The sequence below is a fragment of the Tyto alba genome, unplaced genomic scaffold, assembly GCF_018691265.1.
Source record: "Tyto alba isolate M040663 unplaced genomic scaffold, T.alba_DEE_v4.0 Super-Scaffold_28, whole genome shotgun sequence".
Classification (NCBI taxonomy): Eukaryota; Metazoa; Chordata; class Aves; order Strigiformes; family Tytonidae; genus Tyto; species Tyto alba.
The window spans coordinates 16,960,365-16,977,532 of NW_024881302.1; the positions used below are offsets into that span (position 1 = coordinate 16,960,365).

General features: G+C 44.0%; 1 protein-coding gene across 3 annotated transcripts in view; it reads right to left on the minus strand.

The window, feature by feature from the left end:
* The window catches only part of SLX4 (SLX4 structure-specific endonuclease subunit), a 35,537-nt gene extending 19,584 nt beyond the window's left edge, over positions 1 to 15,953 (minus strand). For 2 of the 3 annotated variants that reach the window (XM_042798543.1, XM_042798542.1), the window contains exons 1-8: positions 15,865 to 15,953; positions 15,154 to 15,227; positions 8,420 to 8,522; positions 5,928 to 6,662; positions 4,496 to 4,759; positions 3,500 to 3,674; positions 1,619 to 1,834; positions 430 to 644 (exon numbers count right to left, since the gene is read on the minus strand). In XM_042798543.1, the coding sequence (XP_042654477.1) occupies positions 430 to 644; positions 1,619 to 1,834; positions 3,500 to 3,674; positions 4,496 to 4,759; positions 5,928 to 6,297 (1,240 nt within the window). In that variant the 5' untranslated portion in view covers positions 6,298 to 6,662; positions 8,420 to 8,522; positions 15,154 to 15,227; positions 15,865 to 15,953. Of the gene's footprint in view, positions 1 to 429; positions 645 to 1,618; positions 1,835 to 3,499; positions 3,675 to 4,495; positions 4,760 to 5,927; positions 6,663 to 8,419; positions 8,523 to 15,153; positions 15,228 to 15,469; positions 15,614 to 15,864 lie in introns of those variants that run through there. The other variant, XM_042798544.1, reaches the window with a different exon arrangement.
* Positions 15,954 to 17,168: the final 1,215 nt, after the last annotated feature.

The window sequence follows — 17,168 nt, forward strand, 5'->3', positions numbered from 1 at the left end:
TACTACCGAAAGAAAACAGAGATAAGAGATAAGGCTGAAAAAGCTGCATTAATCCAGATTGCAGCAGGATGAGTAAGAAAAAATCTACCGCAGGAGAAATAACAATAACCTTTTCATGTTATTTCTTCTCACTTCCACGGTTTACAAAAAACCAACAGCTTAAGAGTATTTTACAGATCCAAAACAATCAATCAGTGGAAAAAAGCCTGAGATTCCTATGGGATTTCACAAAAACCCATGGACATCCTGCAGCCCTTCTTGACTGTGTGCGGATACTGCATATTGCTGAAGCTCTGACAGCTTAAATAAAACAAAACCAGGGCTGTCACCCCTCCTGTGCCCAACAGGAAAGTTTTAGTGCAGAGCAGGCTGTGTTACATTACTCCTCCAGCAACACAGCCTTTGACACTAACTCGCTTTAACACATACCTGATCCTGGCTTCCATTTGATTGGCAAAGCAGCCACTGGTTTCACATTTGTAACTGATTTTGCTTGTTCCTGCTTTTCTTGCTCCAACAGAGAGCGTGACATTGCCATAGCAACCAGCAAATCTTCATCCTTAGTCTCCATTTTGGCCCTCTTCTGCATTTTCTTTGAGTCCTCTTTGAAGGAGCCTTTTCGCTTTGACCTGCTTGGTTGATTGCTGAAATACAAGAATGCAGCAGGAGCCCAAGTTAATGTGACTGGATCAGAGACAAGAAACACTGAGCATTCCAGACCAGCTGCTCTACTTATTCAGAGAGATTCCCATATCAAAGATAATGAAAAACTATTCAGAACCTTCTTCCCTAGCAGAGAGCAAAAGATTTCTTATCATCCATGGAATTTAGAGCAATTTAGACAAAGTTTTATTTTGCAAAGATAAGCACAAGACCACAGCATTGATGTAAACATCTGCTATCCCTACCTTGAATGCTTTTTTGTACTAATGGGGAACAAAACAAGTTGAAGGAGGGCCAAAACAGATCACCAGAAAATGCTTTCCCACTCTTCTGCTTCCACAGGGAACAAGCAATGGTCCTACCTCAGCACAAAGGGACTTACCAGCCCTTCTACAAATTCAGTCAGGCACCACTTGCTGTACTCTGAAGATTCTGCTCAAATCCAAGACAGCAGATGCAGCTCTGTACCGAACACATTTCAAAACATCACGCCTGTTTCCTCTTTGGCTCAGGGTGTAAAGTACATATATCCAGTACAGCCACAAGCCGAATAGCTGAGGCATTGGCACAACAGATGAGGAGAGACTGCATACTCGTACTATGTGCTTGCTTAATACGCTCAAACACACCATTCAGCTTTACTGCATAATTGCCTCATGGAGCACAAATAATTCTGACAAATCGGTGTAAAATTATTTATTCCCCATTTTGCTCCTGCCTGCTGACTTTTGAAGTCATCCACCACCTGACCACTTCTGAATGAAAGCTAAATTATTTTTCCAACTAACTACCACATTCTCCTCATGTGGTACTGGGTCTACTTGACCTTCTTTGGACTTGGCGCCCACCCAGCGTGTGAGTCTGCCTTGCTTCTACTGTTCACCCCCAGGAGCACAGGGTCAATGTCTCTCAGGCCAAAGAAAGTAACCAGCATCTTTCATTCTTACCAACTTACCTGGGACACTGAGGAGGTGCATCACCAAGTGTGGACACCTGCAACTGCACCGCCTGAAGAAGCAGGTTAGGAGGAACATCCATCTCGACAGCACAGCGCTTCAAGTGACTGACTCGGCTCTGTGGGGTTTGGAACTGCTTCCCGCAGATGGGACACTCAGGGACCAGTGGTTTGCTGGAGGATGACATCTGCGCTTCTTCCATCTCATCCAGACACCTGTGAGACGATGGCAAAGCTTACTTCTGAAGACTTTAAAACTGTCCATGCTAAGATTTAAACCATATTAAAGAAAACGAAGCACGATCACCTCTAATATCTGTAATAGCCAGATACATCCCCTAAAGAAACAAGAATTATGTGCTCACCACTGTGATGAATATGACAGCTAAGTCACATGGAGATTATGGCCTCAGAAGCATATTTGTTGCTCAAAAGCAAGTGCAGGTAATAACCTCCCTCAACTTCATCAAGTGTCCATCACCTAATCCCTCTTTCTGCATTCACTGTAACATTCCCGCTAACTTATAAACCACTGCTAAAAAAATGAATCACCCTTCCAGAGAACTGGTAAGTCTTCCTCACCTGAAACATGACTACTTCTCGTCCTTACTACTTTTGTAGGCATGACCACAAGCAGCGTCAAGAACACAAGTGCTTTCGAGTCAGATATCTCACTTGACCAGGACAGTGTTTTATGTCACAGAAAAGGGAGCAGTTGAAATCAACACTGCAGTCAAGAGTGCAGGATGATGAACTTCTAATAATTTCTGGTAGGACAAAACTATGTAAAAAACATTAATCATTCTTTTTTTTGTCCTCTCCAGAGAGATTCAGGGTGTGAAACCCTGGATCTGAAGTACCTATTATAAAAATCACTCCCTGATTAGATAATGGCACAGACTACCTACACACACAGGGCTGTGTTGAGAGACCATTCAGCTGATGCACCAGGACTGGTGATTACTAGCTGTCAGTGCAGCTATCCATCTACAGCCTTACCTCTTGTAATGAAGACTATAAAGAAATCCACTGCTAATATAACCATATAATCTCATCGTATGCATACATGCTTAATTCAGAAAGCAGACTTAATTTCCAAAAAACATTTTTGACACATCGTCACTGTTTTACAGCCTCTGTCCTCTCAAGCAGCAGTAAATACCTGAAGACAGAAACAGCAGTAACACCTCTAAAGCTGCAGGTGTAGACAAGGCTAATGAATGTGAGCCACTCAGTAACATGATGTAGGACTGGACAAACTAAATTACTTTTGCCTTCTGAAAGCGCTCGAATTAAGAAATTACAATCATTTAAATGTGCTGTATCTGATACTTTCTCAACAGAGAAGCAGACTTCTAATTTACAAAGACCTATCTGTACATAATATATTAACAGTCCTTGATATTTGCCACTAAGGAAACTTAAATTAAGGGCACTAATTTCAATTTAGTCATATTTCTGAGTAGTATCACGTTTCCCTCAGCACAGAGCTCGCATACACCGTGACATACTAGATGTCCTTAGAGAACAACTTTCAGCAAAATAGAGCAAACATTACTTTGTTGGCTGAAATCAGTAGATCTCAAAATCTGCACTAGCGGGTCCTCATTAATTTTGATTGCCTCTTTACAGTCGCAGCTCCTCTGCCACACTGCTGACAAAAGCAGCACTGGCTTTCCCACATGCATGCAGAAGCCCTGCAGGGCAAGACAGTCAGCCTCTGCTTTGAGATCAAGCTGACTTGTTAATTCAAGCCATAAAGGTCAATGCCACTGTGCCGATTTCCCTGCTACCATGTTCTTTAATGGCTAAGCTGAGTGAGCGGCCGATGAGGTTAACAGGGAGAGGACGGGGAAAGGACACATCATGCTTGTCTTTCACCTGTTAACATGCTGCTCTCGCCGCACTGCGTTCATGGCCGAGAGATCCTTCTGGCAGATCTGACAAAAAAACAAGCCTGCATCCTCCAGGCTCGCCAGGGCTTCCTCTTTGGTTTCCTGCTGAAGAGCCAAAGCCAAAGCACTGTCGTGCTCCATGGATGGAAGGTGGTGGGTATCTGGCAAAGAAGGGAGAGATGATCTAAGATGGAAAACTAAGAATCCTGTATAAAAGGTGTGGAGCCGTTATACTTGTCATTATTAGTTTGTTAAACTAGACACATAAAAATTAATTGCAATCCTTCTTTTGCGTCTTCACATCTGATCTCTCACATGAGAATGTACAAACTGCACTTTTTAAATGCTACAGGACTGCACTAGCCTAGGAGCAGGAGGTGGCAATTTGTTCACAGTACATCACACATCAGAGCCAAATGACGGGTAAGTTTTGGCTAAAGTTTCTGCAAAGAACATAGGGTCTTATACATTATACATATATTAAAACATGGCAGATTTTCTCATCTATACAGAACCAACAGGGCCTTGACTTATAAAGAACCAAACCAGAGTAAAATTGCCGTGAATTCAATTCATCTGCACAGAACATGCTAAAGTGCTTGGAGATCTACCAAAGATGGGGGCTACCTCAGAGTCATATTTACCTAACAGCTACCTAACACCATCCCAAGGGAAGGATGACAAAGTTCATTGATCCTGTTGGAATCTCCACCTGTTTCCAAGAAGACAATTATCCCTCTGGAATCTAACATAAGGTTAATTCAGCCTTAGAGAAGAGCTGGGAGAAAAGCACAGATAGCCCTTTAACAATAGAGAAAGCAAGTTTTCTCAGCAATCTGGAGTGATTTATTCAGTGCTGCACACTGAGCCACTAGGCTAGCTGGGAACAAAGCCCAGGAATCCGGACTGCTTCTCATGCAACCATTCTCGCCAGCCCACAGCACTCTTTCTGCACGTACAAGAGCTAATGTGAGAAACGTACCATTCTCTGGAGGGTTCTGCTCCTGGCTTTCATCAGGGAAATCTCTGCTGGCTACAGACTTTGGCAAACTCTCATCTGTGCTGTGCTTTAGCTGCTCGGGTGCCACCCTCTTGAACTGCTGCATTCTCTCCACTACCAGCTCTGCTACCCGCAACTTCGACCCTGCGAGTGACGGTACCTTTGAGGTGGGTGAAGAGCAGGTCCCTGGCTGTGTAGCAGGATGGAAGGATAATGTAGTCTGGGAACAGCCACTCAGAGTATTTACTGGAGGGGTAGAAAACACCACAGGTTTACCAGACAGTTTTAAACACAGAGCTGAGCTGCCCAGAGAGCTGCTGGGAAGCCTTCCCCACCAGCAGCCTAAGCTAGGCTCAGTTTTGCAACAGCCATTCTTAGAGAAGAAAGCGAACAATGTGTTTAGCTATTACATGACTTTGTACTTGATAACCACAGTATCAGGCTTCTGTGCTACAGTGGAGTTTAGGTATCTCTATATCCCTTTGAGAGGAAGAAATATTAAGGAAGGCCTTGCCTGAAGGTCACTAGTGAGAACAAGCAAGGCAGCCCTACAGCCCTGCTCACCCCAGTGCTCCCATCGCAGAACATCCTGTGGGTCCTGCTGTTCCCCGCTCTGATCTCCAAACCCTACCTGTGGCTCAAACTTTCAGGCTCTAAGCTGAAGGAACCCAGAGTTCCCACAGAGAGGTGGTAACAAGCAGGAGGCAGAGGCAATGCCAGACTGACACCTCACATACCACTGCTCTGCTTGAGGTATCGTGTGGATATGGGCAGCACACAAGGCAGGACCAAAGATCTCGCCAGCCCACTCACTATCTTGTCTCTGAGAGCAGTCAGCAACATGTACTTAAGAAAGGGTGATCAGGACAGGACACGTACAAAATAATCCTTTTCCTGGCTGACCTTATTTATCAGTTTAAAGACTTCGTGCACTGGTGACTGCATTCTGGCCATCACGTTTAATAACCACTGAAGGATTAATGCTTTACAAATTAATCCAACACCTTTCTCAACTCATTCATAGTTTTGGCCTTGACAACCTCCAGTGGCAATATATTTCACCACACAATGATGCACTGGGTAAAAAAGCACCTCAATATATTCTAAGCTTGCTCCTCAATGATTTGAGGGTTTTATTCTGAGTTCTGATACAGAAAAAAACAGTGAATAATGACTCCCTAACACATCACTTTGTACCAAGGCTTCACCTTACTGAAGGACATCTGCCTGCACTCCTAGGCTAAAGCCCTAGATAAGCCCAAGTAACTAAGTGTAGACGGAAACACAAGATGCAAACCTGCTTTGATCAGTGCTGCTACAGGTCCCTCCCAGGTGGATTTCTGAAGACCTCCAGTGAACTAGAGTCTTTTCAGTCCTAGCTTGTTTTCTGTTTGAAAGATTTTGGTTCACTCACCTGTTAGAGTCCTCTGGCTGCACTCACTGGCCACTGTACTCAGCTGGCTGGCAGGGAAAGGGTTTCTCTTTTCATCCTCTTGTGCAGTCTCATCATTAATACAGGCCACAGGCTCAGCATCTTCTTTGTGCATTGAAGCTTGTTTCTTTAAACCCAAATCTTGAGGCGAGTTTGTTTCCTTCGCTGCTGGTAAGTGAAGATGGTTTTGGCTCTGAGCAGCAGCTTTGCCTCTTCTTGATTTGTTTCTTGCTGCAGTTCTCTTTGACCTGTTCTGAGCTCTCTTTGCTGCCTCATCACCCCCAGCTTGTTTCTTCCCTCTACCCAAAAGATTTGCCCACAACTCTTTAAAATCATTGTCCTGTTCATCCATTGGCCTGCAGGTTCCAGTAACACTGTGGCCTAGTGACACTGTAAGGCCAGGGGGAGATATCAGATTCAGTTCAGGTTTGCATCATCTGTGACTGGCAAATTTCACCAGTTCCCTTCTACCACCTCAGAGATCTCCATTCTCCAGATTTCAATGAGGTCAACAGAGTGAGCTCTGCTATGCTGTTCTGACACTTAATTCACAGCCATTTAGTAGTGCACATTGTCTCTCCAAGGACCCCACTTGCTTTCACAAGTTGATTCTTCAGAGGTCTCTAGACCATAAGTTAAGCACCTCAGTTCATGTAGAGCATGAGCAGGATCTTCATGATATGCTAACAGGGCTTCAGAAAGATACTTACTACAGCCCTTAAAGAAAGAAATAAAAAAAGGTGGTTATGTAGGATGGTATATGCAGATGCAGTGTGGGACAGGGCTGGTGCAGAACTCTGAAGGGGGAGAGAATTTGCATAAAATAGTAAGATGAGAAAAAGCACATATTGACCCAAAACACTACCCCTTATAATTATACTACAAACATGCACAAGCCACGTTAGGAAAGAAGAAGAAAGCTTTCAAAACAGGTATCTGATGCTGGGTAGGCTTTTCTCCTGGAGCTCAGGATTTGGGACTGTCCTTTTTTTATATGCATTCATACTTACATGTATATAACACAAGACCAGCAAATGCAGCAAGAGGAGAAAAAAAAAATAGTCCTTCAGATCAAGTTTCAGATTCAATTCTAGAGTGTAAAATTCTGCTCTGCAACACCACAACTTTGAGGAGGAGAGCTCAACCTCATTTTAACAAGTAAATAAAGGCAGTTTCTGGCATTTCAGAAGGGTTTCTGGGACAAGCCTGAGAATAATTCTATCAAACATGTTCATCCTTTCTCTCCTCTTCCCTCTATGGCTGCTCACCTTCAGGATGAGCTCTCCTGCTAACTAATGCTGACTCTTCCTGAGTACTTAGTAAACCATGGCACTAACTACATTTCACAAACTGCTGTCAAATACACAGGGTAAACAGGCTAAACAAACAGTATTTTAAAATGAGTTTTTTAATCTTTTCAGCTACAGTAAGAACAGCAGTACTAGCTAGGGATTACTTGGAACAGCACTGGGTACAATGTCCAGATGGAAATATCATCAACCTCCAGGCAACATTAAAACTAGATCTCTATTCTTAGACATTTTGATTGTCCTCTTCTTCCTAGTCCTAAGTTCACTATGGTTCTGGCTGTTTTACCAGAGGTTTTATATTGCTCCCAAAATCTATTTCTTTCAAGCCTAAACTGGAGTGTTTCACTTGGAATGGCAGCAGCTATCGTTCAGTTTCTCCAGTAAAGCTCTGGGCACAGAAAGACTCAAAAAGCAGGAAAAACATATGCAAGATTGTTTTCTCAAATGGCTTGGCTGCAGACATGCGAGGCTAAGGAATGCTGGTTACACACTTTCATGGGTCAGCCTTTCCTATAAGCAATTACAGATGTTAATGGATTTATTTATTTTAAACTCAGGCTCCCAAACCAGCAGAGGATTTTGCTGTGAATCTTGGAGTCATTTCCTGTTAGAGAGAAACTGAAGTTTTATGTAGCCAGTTCATAAATTTAATTTTCCTTGACAGAATCTTGGTGTAGTTATCACTGTAAATTGACCATTTTCTTCTAAGTAGGAGACGGCATGTGGAGAAAAAAAGAATCTCACATCCTCCATGGTTTTAAATACCTCTCACAGACACATTTGTACTGTTGTATTATTTATGGTGAGTTCCTGATATTAAACTTTGAGACAGATCAGCACTTTTGCATTTGCAATCAATGTTCAGTGTCCCAGGTAGACCAAGTCAGATGTACGAATAATGCAAAACTAACTAAGATTTTTTCTGTCTTACTCCTTCCTTTCCAGACTTGTATTTACAGGCTCCTGCTCTGTTCAGCATGTCAGTATTTCTGATGCTGCTGCTACAGGTGTACCTAACAGCCAGCTTTTGCACCAGCTTGTAGAGCTCGAAAAGTAAAAGCCTTGAAAATAATTTATTTCAGTACAGTATTCAATTAATTCTGTAAGATTTTAGGATTCAACAAATCAAATAGTTGATCAAATAAAATAAACAGTAGCACTTACCTGTCTACTTAGAGGCCAAATCTAGAGGCCAGCTGTGCCCTTCAAGCAAATGTGGATCAGCAAAATGGTACAAAGCAGGACCAGTAAGAATGAAAGATGAAACCTGGAAAATGGAAGGAAAAGGTTAGATTTAGTGTATTTTGTACTGACTGCTCCTTTTGCTCGAGTTCTAAGTTTCAGGGAGAAAGAGACAGAAACAGCACATGCTCTACGGGTACGAAGTTCTGCCACTTCCACTGACCTGTGTACCTGAAATACGTAGGTGAGTTAGATGTGCTGCTTGGGATCTGCTCAGCTCAGCAGGGAGCAGCACTGCACGTGGCTGCAGAGAGAGTCCAGAACCCTTCAGCAGGCAGAACAGGACAGACAGAGTGGTTAAAGCCCTGAGGACCCTGCTCTGACCCCATAGCTGACCTGGTTTTGAACAGGATGTTGGACTGGAGACCTCCCGAGGTCATTTCCAGCCCCAGTTATCCTATGATCCTGCAAATAGTCTGTCCTTGCCTTTTCCATTTGGGACAAATTTTGTTTCTCAGTAACTTTCTTTAAACCAGAACCACTACAGTTTATTTTTACAGAAATCCATCAATGCTACTACCATAAGCCTCCAGCCATATAACACCCTCACCTTTTTGATCCTGCCATGTTTAGGCTCACAGGCGTCTAATGAATTGAGTTCCCTGGTTTAACTGAAAAAATCCATGAGAAAGCATCCTTTTTCATCACTTCTGTTTGTTTCCTTTGTACTTCACTGACTGTCTTCTGTTGAGACAAGGAGGACAGAAGCTCCAAATCCACTCTTTAGGCCACTCAGTGTTTTATTAAATTATATGTATCACGTCCTCCAGTGTCTATGCTCTAAGAGTCCCAGACTTCCCTCTTTTCCTAGGAGAATCTCCCCTGGCCTCTAACCATCTCCATCAGTACTCCCTGAATCGCCTTCATTCTTCATTGCTTTTTCTGGGATGCACTGACCAGTGTTGCAGACAGCAGAGTGCTGATGAAGAATTTTTATATTGTTCACATTCCTTCCCTATCCAGATCTTGCAGATCCTAACATCTTATTTGCTTTGTTTTGAAAGCATCTGCTCTTTGGGAAAACATTTTACCTGAACATTGATACCCAGGGATCTTTCAGTATATGGTATCATTATGGTGTTCCATATGATTTATCTCTTTTTCCATCTCCATGCTCTACTTTACACTCCGCCACACTGAATTTCATGACCTGCTGTATTACCTGCAGCTCAGAGCCTGCTGGATCCACCTCTGACCTTGACTGAGCTGAAAAAGCTGCATCACTGCCCAGTGGGACCAGCAGGCATGCATCAAGGTAGATCCAGAACAAACCCCTGGATGCTCTTTGCTACCTTTCAGCCAGTTTCCTCTCTCAGATCCTTTACCATTCACAATAATTCTTAATCTCTTTCCCCTTTTTAAATGATTTCTAAGCAAGCTATATTAATCCATTCTTTATTTCCTAGTTTGTTGACAAATTCAAACCACGCCATTAGACTACTGAGCGGCAGTCTACTGGAGAAACCAGGCTACCGTGTTGATAAGACACTATCAGGTTAAAAATATATAATGACAGACATCTCAGATAACTTGATGATCATTTTGAACAGTTTAACAGGTACGTATAACAGAATCATTCCCTTGTAATTACATAGTTCAATCACAGAATCCTTCTTTAAAAAAAAAAAAAAAACAACAAACTAAACAACAGGTAAAACATCTGCTAGCCTCCCACCTTTCAGAGCAGCTTCTCTTTTAACAACTCAAAGTGTATTTCTACCAGCAGCCCAACCATCTGACACTATCTCTCCTGAGCTCTCAAATATACAACATCTGGTCCTGCTCACTTGCCACTTTAAACTGTCTATTTGTTCCGGTAACAACTCTCCTGCCATTTCAGTCTCCAAGAATATGTCATCATTGTGGCTAGAAAGCGTAGATCAATGCTAAGTAGGCCTCAACAACTCGTACCCAGTAGACAGCTTCTCCCCTCTCAACCCTGCAGTGGTGCCTCAGGGCCTATCCTCCTCCATTACTCACCTTTAAAGAAAGCACAACTCTAGACCTTCAGAAAAGGAAAGTGCCATGCTACCTTCGGAGAAACTTCCTGGGTTACACAAGAAATACTAGGGGAAGTTGGACTATTTAACACTAGAAAGCGAGGCAAGAAGTAACCTGGCTTTTTTGTTTCATACATACCATTTCCTTGCAGGGAAAATACAAATTACCCCATTCTGCAGACAGAACCTCTCCCCGCATCTCCACCAGTGAACCAGCCTAACAGGAAGCTGCATTCCTAACTGGGTGTAGGAAGACACGGTGCTGAGCCTGCAGCACCCGTCTCCACTCGGCAGGAAACACGGAGCCAGGCTGTGTCTGCGTGCCAGGCAGGGTGGGCTGCTGCAGGAAGGGTGGCACCTTTCTCGGCAGGAGCACCTTCTCCCACTTCCTTCACCAGCAAGATCAACATAGGAGTGGTCCTGACAGTCCTGTAAGGCTGGCCAGAACTTAACAGAAAGCCAAAGAATGAGATCAAAGTGACTGGTATCGCCTCAGTCTTCAGAAATGAGTTGCCACAGCCTGTACGAACCTAGGCTGCTAATTACAGTGTGGACAGCGGGCAGGGTGATGGGATGCATGCTGTTGCGTTGGCACTGAAGTTTTAGTGCCCCCTCCCCTTCTCTTTCTGTGAAAGCTGCAGCCTGAAGATCTGAAGGTTGGTAGCAAAACTTTCAATCAAGCCAGTCCAAATACTGCAAAGGGAAAGAATTTCTGTAGTGTTTGTTCTGGAAACCACATCAGAAGGCGGTCCCTAGGGATTCTTCCAGACCAAATCCTGTAACCAGAAAATCTTCCTACAGGTTCCTAATGGAGAAGAACCTCCGTGTCAACAGTGTAACTTCTGAAAAAGCATATTACCCTCCGTATTTTTAGAGACTCTCTTCACTAGAGCCTGTTCTCCCCAGGTTCCGGAACTAAGCAATACCTTTATCACCAACACTACTCTACAAAGACACAACACTAGAGCTGTACGGTGCAGGGTCTCTGTGTTTGTAGAAGTGCAGATAAATGAACACTGAGGACAGCAGCACTTGTTCTATGAGGAGAAAACAAACATAACTGCAGAACAGAAATTAGAGTCAGGTACCAACCCTCTTGTCCCGGTCTCTGCCAGCTTTCCTGTGCCAGAAAAGGGTAACAAAACCAGTCGTAGAAAATAGGAAATGACAAATTAACTCAAATCTATACAAGCGAGGAAATGATAGCTAGGAGAATCACAACCAGATTCTAACGAGCAATCTTACCAATGACCAATACCAATGTCTACCTGACACTACTCACTTCTATTACCTGATATCCCATCAGAGTACCACGTTCACATTTCTTTTCAAGACTACACCTCCCCCTGCTACTACCTTGTACATATGGCAAAGCATTTAATAGCCAGTAAAAAATCTACCACATCCTAGACATGAATTTTAAATCACTACTTACATGACGAAATGTCCCTCTACCTTTCAGATGCTGTAGAAACTAACCTTACTTTATCAAGCACTTCACCACAATAGAAATTTTTTATTTTATACCTCCTCTGGAAGGATAAAGGGGAAGTGAATATAAAAATAAAAACTAACGGTTGCTCAGGTGCAAATGCTCTTGGCTTATATGCAAACACAGTAGCACACACTTCAGAAATATATGCAGCTGGTGTTTCAAAAATGCTTATTCAATTTGACTGAAAACAACAACAAATTAATTCAAACAGGAAAATACAATTGAGAATTAAGGACTGTATAAAAACATTTCAGTAGAGGCCCCAAAAATCAATAAAGAGAACAATACTTATTTAAACCTAACTTGGTTTTCAGAAAATCACGAGTAATAATAAAAACAAGTATGTAAAATAACATCATGGTAAGGGAATTAGATAGCATTGAAATTGGATAGCACTGAATATAAACAATGAATTGTATTAAAATGAGGAGGAGGTAAAATTACATAAGATTAGTTCTCTGATCAGAAAAGTTAAGGACTTTCAGAAAAGATCTTTCTGGTATACATCAAAACCAAAAAGAAAACCCTACCAAAGCCACAAGATCATTATAAAACAAGCTGTAGAACTGTTAATACTGAGAATACTAAGTATTTGTATAATATGCATCCGATGATGGATGGAAGTAGCCTATTCTAACAGTAATCCAAAGCATAATAAACAGCAGCTATTGAAAGTATTTCTGTCAACAGCATCAGATCATTTGCAAGCAGAAGTCACTGTGATTTTTCAAAAAGGACAATTAGGGAAGTAAACACCCATCTTTCAGACTGAGATCAACCCCAGGCTGTTATAGAAATGGCTTATATGGGAACTGATGAATAAAGATGGATAATAAAATTAATACCAATCAACACTGTTTTATGAAAACCAAGATCTCCTACATTAAGCTAATACCTTTTTAATGAGACCTCTGTGTGTTAACAGAGGTGTAATTCTTTTGTAAACCATTAAAGAAGTATCGAGGGACAAGACGGTTCATTAAAATCATACAGAATCAATACAACACATTTAAAATTATTAAAATGTAGCAAAATAGCTTTCAAAATGCAACTGCAAACAGCAGTCATTGAGCGCATATATTTCTAGTACCATCCCACAGAGATTAATTCTCTGCCTATCTTGGTATTCTATTATTTAGACTGAGGAAATGATTTAGGAGAGACACAAGCCACCACTGATCAAGCTGTCTGATGATGCAGAGAAGGGAACCGTTAGCGCTGATGACAGAGAGGCAGAACGATGCAGACCACTAGGTAAACTAGCACAAATCTCGATACAAAGTCCCTGTTTTGGGACAAGGCCATACTTCCAGGATCGGTCATTTTATCCTGGGAAGCAACAACAGCAAAGGGGTTAGGAGTCAGGACGGATAATCACAACAGCCGCAGGCCCCTGTATGACCATGTGGCCATATCGATACACATGCTGTAACGGTAAAAAGGTTATGTTCCCTTTGTAGCTGATACTAGTGAAAACTGTGGTGAAATTGTTACGGTGAACCTACAGCAGGGATTGTTCAGAAGAGGCTGTGCTGCCCACAGGCCACACAACAGGAGCGGCGCACGGCCGAGAGGCGCCGAGCCCACAGCCCTCTCGGGGCCCAGCACAGAGCCTCGCCCAGCCCACCCTCCTCCCAGGCCGACCACTGCGTGACCTTCTCCTGGGTGCCCGACTCCACTCCGATATGGTAAGTCTGATCATCTCAAACAACTCTATCGTTCTGTAGATCAAGAACGGAGCGATTAGCGTTATGGATGCTTGCAGCAAGAACATCAGCTGAATAATTAATGAAGACATGAATATAAAGAGAAGTAAGGACAATTCAATGTGAAACATTCAAGTCATTTCTTCCCAAGGAGACAATGTTATTCTAAAGGGCCCATTCACTTAAAACACTGTAAGTTCTACTGATAGTATTTTTTCCCCAAAAGTATATCTTCTGATCTGTGATTATGTCAAAGCGTCTCATCACAAAAGCCAAATACAAAGTGAAATTTAATACATCATCTTGACTTCCCTGCATTCTCTAAAATAGGAAGGTGCTTGCTTTGAAAAGGTGACCAAACTCATCATAGGTTTCTACAGGCGATCTAATAATATATCTTTTACACTAACGTTTCATTAATTCATAACAATTAATAACTCGCTATCTTCTCAATTAAAATCACATAAGCACTACAGTAAAATACACAACATGCTACTTTGTGGATATGTTGCTTTAGGATGTTTCCATGCAACCGTATCTGTTCTCCATACACCAGTGTCCATCATAAAGCAGATTGGCTTACTGTTCTCCAAATACATTTCTACATTTCTTCCTAGTAAAATATCTTCTCTTTTTATTAACTTAACTCCTTTACCTCCTCAATATCCAAATATAATGTTACCTATCAGCTTGATGGGAGTGCTCTGGGAAACTCTGGTATCATACCAATAATCTCAGGGATGCATAAACATGTATCTTCCATGAACTGCTACAGTAACAGGAAGAGGTCAGCTCTCAGACAACAATGTCAATTCCTCTCTGTTTAGCTTTCACGAAAATTCTTTCTAGAAACTCTGGACATTGACCTTGCATGCAACCAGGTCCCTCAAGAACAGTCTGAGTTTCACTAGCACATAACAGTGTGTCAAACATCCTGTTTAAAATGCTATGTTCTACCACTTGACAGTTTATTTGAAAAAAAACATGTAATAGAAATTGACCCAGTGGGAAAAGCAAATGCTCAGAAGAATTCAAGGTCCATTTTCTTCTAAATGTAAAGCTTATGATAAAAATTCTTTCTGTTTCCGTTTCTAGTCTGCCTCTGACACATCTGTAGAGTGTAAAGCAATACAATGACTTCTGACTATCCAGAAAACTTTTAATTCAAACAGCAAAATTAGAGGGGAGAGGAGGGACCAGGAGGGAGATGAAGAACAGGATTTTAAGTAGATTGAAGCCAGCCACACAAGGGTCCTTTTTGTAGTCAAAACAGGGACTGTACTCAGTCTGTGACTTTTGAGAGTTTATACAGAAGCCAACAGACTGAGCATCAGTCCATGTTACTGCCTTTGGGCTTTACTAGAGTCAAACTATTTAGTACAAATAATACATGTTTTTGCCCAGCAAATGCACAATTTGGGTTTTAATTAAAACCAGGATGGTTAAAAGAAGCACCTGTGTATCTGCAGGATCGGGGACAAAGTGCTGTCAGTAAAACAGCCGACACCCACGCGCTGTTCCTCTTGCCCCTGGAAGAGAAAGATAAAATTCCACATTGCTCCATGAAGCAGCTAGCGGACTCCTCAGAACTGCCTTCCCTGCTAACACTGCTTGAAATACGTTTGCTTTGGGGCCAGACGCATTAAACAAAGTTTTCAATGGATCTCCCCGGCAGTCAGCGCATGCTTAAACCCCTACGCCCTGATCAGGCCGTCCGCTGGACGCTGCCTTTGCTTTGCCGCCGAATTTGTGCTTTTGGTGCCAGGCTGACCTCGGGGACGGCGCTTCACCCGACGGACCAGCAGCAGCGCGGCACCGGGCTGCCCACCCGAGCCCAGCCTGAGCCCCCCGCGCCCGCGGGTGCCCCGAGGCTCCCGCTCGCCCCTCAGCCGCCTCCCGCTCCTCAGGGAGGTGACGTCACGCCACTGACGCCACACCCCGGCCGGGGCGTGGGGGGAAGCGGTGGTGACGGCGACCCCACGGTTCGACGCCACCGCCTCCCCGCCGGCAGGTGGCGCCGCGCCGCGCTGACGGCACCGACGTCATGACGTCGCCTCACGTCGTCCGCCCGCCCTCCCTCACGGCAGCACGGCTCACGCGGCCCCCGCCCGCCGCCTCCGTTCCGCTCCGCCCCCCCCGCCTCCCCCCCCCGCCGCCACCGCCGACCTCTCCGCCGCTCCTCGCCGCCGAGCCCCGGGGGGCGCAGCCGGGGCGCATGCGCAGGGCGCTCCACCGCCTCCCTCCGAGCCCCGCAACGGGCACGGTGCGCCTGCGCGAGGCGCCGGGCCGCCTCCCGCCGGCGGGGGCTGCGCATGCGCGCGCGGCGAGGGCCGCACCCTCCCTGCGCAGGCGCAGTGGCTTCCCGCCACCGGTTGCTATGGTGATCACCACCCCCACACCCCCCCGCGTGCCCCCTCAGCGGGGCCGGCGGGCGCGGCCGGTGCTGCCCGCGGGGCCCCGGCCGGGAGCCTCCCCCCCCCGGGCGGGCAACGGCGCCTCCTGAGGCGAGCCCGGGCTGAGCCCGGCCCGGGGAACGCAAAACGCTGGAGCGTTTCGTCAGAGCCTCGGGTCTGGTTGTGACTTGGGGGGGGGGTAACTAATCTGGAAAAAATATCACCGAAAGAGGAAAGCATACAGTATAGCATTGCTTATTAATATTTCAAAGAATTTGAATCTATCGAAATACTTGTATCTAGAAAAACAGAAATTGCAAATAGAGAAATACCACCTGTTCATGAGCATGGAATTATTAATTAAAGTCATTGGTCTTGGCATTGAAAACCCCAGGTATATGTTTGCAGGCTGCAGAGCTGCAGCTAAAGCCTGTTGTAATGCTTTGGGGCTGTAAAGAATGCTGTGCTGCTCGTGTGGGAATGAATGGATGTTACTGACATTTTGAAGCAGTTACATAGCTCAAGCTTATCTCTCAAAAGAGAGCATTGCCTTTTTATTCCATACTTCTTACTACCCGGGGTTAAACAAGAAAAGGGATGCCCTTTTCCCACTATAGTCTGTTCAGGCTCAGCCCTCGCACTAAATATTAACTTGGAGTTGTGATCAGCAACCATTTCCTCCACAGCAATAGTTAATTGTGGCCAAAGGTCTCCAGGTATAAAATCACCAGAGAGGTGGTGGATGTGGGGGGATTCATACACTGGATTTGTGTTTTGAATGCATGTTTTGTGTTGAAATCCGGGTTTCTTTCTCAATGCTTGGTACCAATGCGGCAAGAACCAAAATTGCTCCTGGGTAACACTTCAAAAGAGGCTGAGAGGCAGAAGGAAGAGGCTTAGTGGCAAACAGAACATGCCGGGGCTGACATGTTTGCCTCAAAAACATCAAGATAGGCACTTTACTAACAAATACAAAGCACTACTTCTAATTGTGAGCGATATGATGGCTCCTTCATGCATAACACTTGTTTTTCCATAATTCTATCTTGAGCCATAATTTGACATTGCTGAAAGAAA